The 7,639-nt window shown below is 41.3% G+C and overlaps 1 protein-coding gene across 1 annotated transcript in view; it reads right to left on the bottom strand.

Moving 5' to 3' along the window:
* Positions 1-2,130: 2,130 nt before the first annotated feature.
* The window catches only part of LOC107115712 (spermatogenesis-associated protein 7 homolog), a 94,345-nt gene continuing 88,836 nt past the window's right edge, over positions 2,131-7,639 (bottom strand). Inside the window, exon 11 of the mRNA XM_015417469.1 lies at positions 2,131-2,259. Within this exon, the coding sequence (XP_015272955.1) occupies positions 2,131-2,259 (129 nt within the window). The remainder of the gene's footprint in view (positions 2,260-7,639) is intronic.

Below are 7,639 nucleotides of genomic sequence, written 5' to 3'. Positions count from 1 at the left end.
ATTTGCCAGTATCCTTCTAGCAACCAGCAAACTAATATCTCTGCCCAACCTAAAGGGGGGAAATCTCATCTTTTCAGTTAGCACAAGAACTCATAAACATGCACATAAGCTTTACAGATAAGCCAGATGGATACTTTTCATAAATCAAATGAGGCAACAGCTGTGTGTATATGTGTGCGTCTGAGCAGATAACAGTAGATAACTAATATCTAAATGGGGAAACATACAAGGAATTCACATTATGCATTTACCTCAAACTGTTTTGAGTGTGTAGCATCCTATTTATACTGGTTCTAAAATTCTGAGTACTGGATCATGAATATAAACAAGAGAAGAGTAGTTAAATATAGCAGAGAGCTGAGTTTAATGTTAAACATGAGATTGTTTGATTCTCATTGCCGGCCTTGAGGCCAAAGGCTCATTAATTCAGGAAATGCACAAAGAATTGGGGTAAATCTTCTGGCTCCTGCAATAAACATTTGAGCATTTTTGCATCTTTAAAGCCTTAAGTACCGAGTGCAAATTATAAGCACTTGTCTTGTCACTGTGTGCAATGCACAAAAAGAATGAATGGTAAATTAGCTTTGGCCTTCATGCTCTAGTATCAGTGCAAGCATTTTATTGGCATTTGGATCAAGTTTTATTTGTATTTTTTTCCTAGCCTGATACCTGTGCTTCACTACGGTATTTAAATTCCATAAATCCAGTTATATAATACTGATGATGTGAAGTTTGAAATGGGACATTTGTTGTAGGAATTCTAGTGGAGAAGTAGTGTAAAAAATGAAGTGAGACATACGTACTTTTTCTCTCTCTACCGAAGGACCTCTCTCTAGCTTATTTAACTAGAAGCTAATTTTGTAAGCATTTTTAGTGGTTTTTAGTGGTTTTTCTTTACTTTCACCTGTAGTTTGTCGTTACCTTTCTTTGTTTCTTTGTAGTTTATAGAAAATGCAATTAAAAAATCCCCTACGGGGGACAAAAAAAGAGAAAAAGAATTGAGTTAACAAATGACTGCTTCTTAAATGGACAGTTCTATGTGGCCTGCTCCAGAGTGAGCTCATCAAGCAGCCTGGTCATCCTAGTACCTGACGGCAGAACCACCAATGTGGTCTAGAGAGAGGTCCTTCTGTAGAGAGAGAGAAAAGGTACGTATGTCTCACTTCATTTTTTACACTACAATCTTCTCCACTAGAATTCCTACAACAAATGTCACATTTCAAACTTCACGTCACCTTTTTGAACATCCCTTGAGCTTGGAAACTGTAGGCAAAATTAATCTAGGTTTGCCAGCCTCCAAACGTTGATTGGAATTACAACTGATCTCCAGATGACAGAGATCAGTTCCCCAGGAGCAAATGACAGCTTTGGACAGCGAACTCAGCGGTATTCTACCTCACTGAGGTCTCTGCCTTCCCCAAGCTCTGCTGTCCCCGAGCCCCACCCCCAAATATCCCGGAATTTCCCAGCACAGAGTTGGCAACCCTAAATTAATCCCAGATGACGTCTTAGACATTCTAAAGCTATTTCTTCATTTCATGCCAAGGACTGAAAGTTTTTGCAGCTTATTTTGCTCACAAAATAGACATACAGCCGTTATAAAAGTTCCAAATGAGTTTTGGAAGGTATTACTTCTCTTGCAAGGGTATCATATTTTCTCACTGCTTAAACAACGTTATCTTGTTGCTTGGTTGAATGCATGATTCTCCACCATCTCTACCCCAGCTACCTCTTCTATTGCAATATTGAGCTATTATGAGTACTATACCTATCAATTGGATTGATTGTATGTGATGTCACTATGATGAATGACGTGCCCTTCCCCATATGTTCATCTTTTTGTGATTTTTTAAAAAATGAGCATGATCCTGTCACAAACAAACAAAATGTACCACAGTGTAGGGTTCTGCAGTAGAAAGGGGGCATCAGGTAAAACTGTATACTTCATCTTCAGCTCATTGCTTGAATGAGCTTTTCCCAATGCAAATGCCAACGTCAGGCACTCTACGTAAGGCTTGCTCTGCATTGCTTTGTACCCTACCTGTATGGAAAATTTCTTTTTGTACCTGTGAATTCTAACTGTTTCAGTCAGGTACTCAGAACTCCACAAAGAATAGAGAGAAAAAATGGCTACATATTTGATGCAATGAGGTGACGACTCCTGTGTTCTAAGCCAAAGTAACTGATAGAAGGATCTGGCAGATCAGTGCAGTTGTTCAAATCTTCCTTCAGGGCACGAAAAATTCTTTGCATTTTTACCTAAGTAAAAATGGGGAAGGGGGGGGAGAAAGAGAGAGAGAGGAGTTTGTGTCTATGTATACATTTCTGGAATTACACTGGGAGACAGAAGTTTTGGGTACAATCCACTAGGAATATCTCTTGCAAGGAACTTATTGAATTGTATAGTTTTCACATTTCAAAGGATACCGCAGATTGCTTGGGAATGGGCACGCTTATGTCTGTCTTGACACATTGCTCCATGCCTCTTTAGAACCTGCACATGACCAGCTTTGCTTTCTGTCTCTTGTTTCCTTTCTGTCTATCCAGAGGCAGTCTGGAACATCTGACAGGCTATGGGTAAAAGCATCAAGCATGTGAATTATACAGGCTGCCCAGAGTTCAGTCTTTTTCTTTGTAGCGACACTTTTCAAACTTTCAGTGCGCTCTGTTTCCACATCAGTTTCTCTTCTGAGCAACTTCAACATGTTGTAGTCCATCATGGGGGTGGGGTGGTGGGGTGTCTGTTCTATCAATTGCTGGCCTGGCATCCTGCAACAAACCTAACATTCTCCAGAAGCTGAACGTTGCAAGGAAAGATTATCATGTCTTCTTTGAGGAAGTTTAGGAAACGTCTTTCAGGGAAACATGTCTGCCATCACTGATCTTTTCAGTGAAAAGACTCTGGTAGGCTTGTAAAGAACACCAGGGTTCTACTAACCACAATATAAAAACCAAAGTTTAAAAAACAAGTCATTTGACATAAGCAGCATAAAACTATCCATGAAACAGAAGCAGAGCTGATAAAAGCAGATCAAATGAAGCTGAGAAGGTTAAAACCCCTAATTAAAACCCTGGATAAAAAGATGTATTTTGGCCTGGTGCTGGAAAGTAGGCAAGCCTCAGAGGGGAGGGGCTTCAAAGAGTGAGGTGCTACCATAGAAAATGCCCTGTCTCTAGTTGCTACCCCCCTACGTGCCTCTGAAGGCAGGAGGGGCACAGAAAGCAGGGCTTGAGAAGCAGGTCTTAACTAGTGGGCCAGATAGTACGGAAGGAGATTGTCCTTTGAGGTTCAATCCAGCCAAACCTAAATTGCAATCCTAAACATACTTCTGTGGAAGTAACACTAACTGTGTGGTATTTATTTCACTGCAAACAGAGGTAGGATTGGGCTACATATTGTATTGATTCCAGTGGGATAGATAACCATGTGGAACCAACTGGACTTGGCTGGATCACAACCAAAGTGTTAAATGCCAGGCATGATGGAAGCAGTACCATCCGCTGTGCCAGAAACCTCAATTCCTTGAGAAATCTTCCATCTTACGGCCCTAAAAACAAAACACTCCAGTTGGAAGTCCACAGAGGTTTGCCAGCAGCCACAACTTATTACTATTCAAATACAGCTACTATGTTCTCCCTGTTCAAGCCACGTTCTCATTGCTTAGGCCAGGCCAATATACTGCTACCTCACACATTTCCCTTTCCCTTTACCTCTTATATATTACTTTTTGTTGTTTAATAGCCTGCTCATTGTGTTGTTTAAGAATCAGAATGCAAATATGTGTCCTTCCTTGCCCTTTATGTTCAGCCTTGGCACTTTAATCTCAACAATGCCACACAGGGCAATCTAAATTTTAGTAGAAGGCCTTTTTAGAAAGAATAGTTTATGAGGAAGAAATAAAAAACAAGAAATCCATCATGTGTCACAATTGGGGCTATTTCCTCATTTGCAGGGGTTTTCATTAGGCACTTGTGGAGTCCTGAAATATATTAGTACCACAGCAACAACTGTTCAAAATTGAATGATTTAGTGACTTTCTTCACCACAAGGTGACACTGAATTTCTCACATAGAAGTCATTTGTGATGATTGTCAGACAATAAGGAATTACATGAAGGGTCTGTGCTATTCCATACATGGTTTCATGGAAAAAGCCAGTCATTCCAAGTAATGATTCCAGCTGTACAAGGAGCGGTTTAGAAACAAATTATTATTCATGCTAAATATAATAATAGTAATACTTGTTAGTAGTCAGATCCCTCCTCCCACTGAGGGGCAGTTTCTAGGCTACTAAGCCAGAAACACCCATCTATACATCACCCCGATACCTTAAGTACAGGGCACTGCTTGAGCCAAAGTGGACCAAAAGCGATGCCAGTCAGGCAGAGGGCTGGGGAAGCAGTTTTCAAGGTGTGAGTCAGAGGGGCTGGCTGGCTACTATCCCTCCTTGCCCTGGAGAGATGCATAGAACAATGGGTCACCCGCCCCTCCTTGCCCTGGAGAGATGCATAACTCAGAACAATGGGTCACCCTTATATTCAGGAATAATCCCTTCAGCACTCAAGCCTGGCTTCCCTTCACCCATTATCCTTGTTTAAGAGATTCAGGAATAATCCCTTCAGCACTCAAGCATGGCTTCCCTTCACCCATTATCCTTGATTAAGAGGCAATTAATCAACATTTAAGTCTATTCACCTTTCCCATCTGGTGCTTGTAGGGCCACCAAACCTCTCCCACCTCTACTTCCGGTAGAACCATCATCTCATTGTCCTCTGGCAGTGAGTCAACCTGCCTCAGGATACATTTTGCCCTATAAATACATCACCCTGCTGCCCCAGCAGTTTGTGTGTGTTCTTGGATTGCCCTCACACCCCCACTTGTGTGTGGGTCCTTTCTCTCTTGCTTCCCAAAATTCTGGCCTTTGACTTTGCTGCTTCTGCAGACCTCTTCAAGATCAGTAATTATCACCCTTCCCTAGAATGCTTTCCCCTTTCCTCCCTGATTCTCCTAGTTAGCTCTAGTGTTTACGGTGTGCATCCTCATTTTATTCTGTTTTCTTTTTGATTCAATAAAAACCCTTCCCGTAAATAACAGCCTGATTATTTCTGAGAGTTCTCATAGGGACAAATCCTGGTATACATAGGTGGATATCTCAGTTACCTGCCTCTTGCTCCATTTCCAAGCTAATTCCCCCAAACTAATTGGAGACTCCCTATTTTGGGTAATGTAATAATAGCAGAGAACAATAGGTTAAAATGCTGTAGTTCAGATCCTGTTGTAGATGAAGAGAATGATGGTGAAGAACATGAAAACAGTGATTCCTTTATTATTTTCAGCTTCTTTTGAGTCTGCCCTATTTCTAGATTGTGGTGTAATTTTGTGTGCAAAATAGAGAAACTGCAGATCTTCTTTTCTTTAACAGAACATTACCTAGAGCAGTTAATCTAAGATGGCCCGTATTCTGGACAGTCTGTTCTCCATATAGTATATAATGCATCAGAAAGCTATGTTAGTATGCAAATAAAGTGCTCATTATAAAGTCAATCTATGGCATAAAGTGAAACCATAGTTTAATTAAACTAACAATGGCTAGCATATTGTCTGAATACAGTCAACTTACAGTCTGTCAGATTTGGTTTTGAAACCAAAGTTCAAAGCTGATCTATTTACCACAGTCTTAACTAAAGACTTATGAGATATACAACCATGGACATCCTGGCTAGATAGTAGCTTGTTCCATATCAACACCCCCACATACTCCCCAGTGACACTTGGCCAGAGTAAATGCAATGAAACTAGCATTTGTCAAGGCAAACTAGGATTGAAATGAGTGTCTGTGAGCTGAATCCTTGTTTCATAAACTGTCCATAGTTTTAAAAAATGACATAGTTCCATGTTATAAGCGAAGTGAGTGTATAACTCAGGCATAGGCTCAGTTCAGACATAATACAAAGCCATTGTTAACTGTGGCTAGTAACTATGGCCCCGGTCACACGGGAGGCTTTGATCTGTGAGAGGGACAGATCGGGGGTGCAGCAAGCGGGTGCGATCACACTGCAACATCTGGGAAGTGGCGCGCACCCGTCCCCGATCTGGCCGAAGATGCGGATCAACCCCCCCACACAAAACACTACTACTTACCTGAAAATCCGCAGTAGGGGCAGCCATGGGATCGCAGGCACACCCATCTACAGCAGCATGCGAGGCCCCCCAGGCAAACTGCATAGGCGCACACATGTGCAGCGGGCTGCCCCGCTCACCGATCTGTGACTTCCGCTCACCGATCTGTGGCTTCTCCCCCTGGTATCTGATCGTGTTGGGGAGCAACTGTGCAGCAGCTCAGGGGATCTGTCTGATCCCACTGCCACGCGTCTCTTTTGATGTGGCTCAAAAAAGTCGCACTTTAGCCATGGCTTCCCCCCCAGTGTGACCGGGGCCTTTGTTAACTATGGCTAGTTTGTGAAACCAGGATTCTGTTCACAGATAATCAATTAAACCCTTGTTTGCCTTAACGTGTCAGTTTCGTTGCCTTCTCTCTGTAGCCTGGGAAAGTGTTGCCATAGAATAACCCAGAATTAACACACAAAACCATTGTTAAGACTTCAGAATCTGGTTTCCGATCTTAGTTTGATGGACCCTATCTAAGCATACTTAGTAGAATGGCTGCACTCAAGACAACTCCACTAACCATAGTTAATTTCATTAATCTATGGCTTCAGACAATGCCTGAACCAAACTATAGCATTTAAAACAAGCATTCAGTTTTCACATTACATACCTTTCACATTTAGTATGTTTGGGGAGTGCTGAGATCAAATCCATTACTCTTGTGATTACTGGCGAGGGAACGGAGCTCTTTAAGACAGAGATGTCAATAGCCATCCAAATAGCCTTGTTCTAAGAACATCACTGGTGCTACTCTCAGAACAGAAATGCATTACATTTCTGACTTCCAGTACTATGCATAATAATTCTGTGCTATTCATTGGCCTAGTTTTACACTTCACTAAGTTCTACTTCATTGCTTCCTGTCCAGACAAAGGATGCTATATTATGTCTCTGTGTGTTGTCAAATATTTACAATGTTTTACAGATAATCACTGCATAAAATGGACAGCCTCAGCTGCAACTATCGTTGTTGACTCAGACGTTACACTGTCTCCAGCTGAGCTAACTTTTTAAAAAATAGTAGTAATAATTATTATACGATGAGAAAATGCATGGTGAAAAAGTAGAGCCTGCTTATAACTGTGGAAATATTATTCTTTTTTGAACACAAGTTTTGGCTACTTTTATAAGCCCAAATTGTCCACTGGGAAAACAATGACTTCGCTTTGGGATTTAAATGGGCCCTTTGAACTAGTTGCTATGGAAACCTCTGATTCTGTTTGGGGCATAAATAGACCCTTCCAGCTTGCTGCCCTGAGTTCTCCACATAATTCATAATTTACCTGCTGATGTTTGGGATGTTGTAAGGGATACTGATATAGGTAGTGTATAAAAAAGGATTGAATAAAATACATGTGAGATAACTCCATAGGTGACTACAAAGGCCTAGTACCACACCCACATAATTTATGTAGAGACACAGTAGACTATTAGTTAAGCTAGATGGCTTTTCTATGTGGCATTATGTTGG

The sequence above is a fragment of the Gekko japonicus genome, unplaced genomic scaffold, assembly GCF_001447785.1.
Source record: "Gekko japonicus isolate JY-2015 unplaced genomic scaffold, Gekko_japonicus_V1.1 scaffold3497, whole genome shotgun sequence".
Lineage (NCBI taxonomy): Eukaryota > Metazoa > Chordata > Lepidosauria > Squamata > Gekkonidae > Gekko > Gekko japonicus.
Note: the sequence above shows the minus strand (reverse complement) of the source record. Positions and strands in the feature narration are given on the sequence as shown.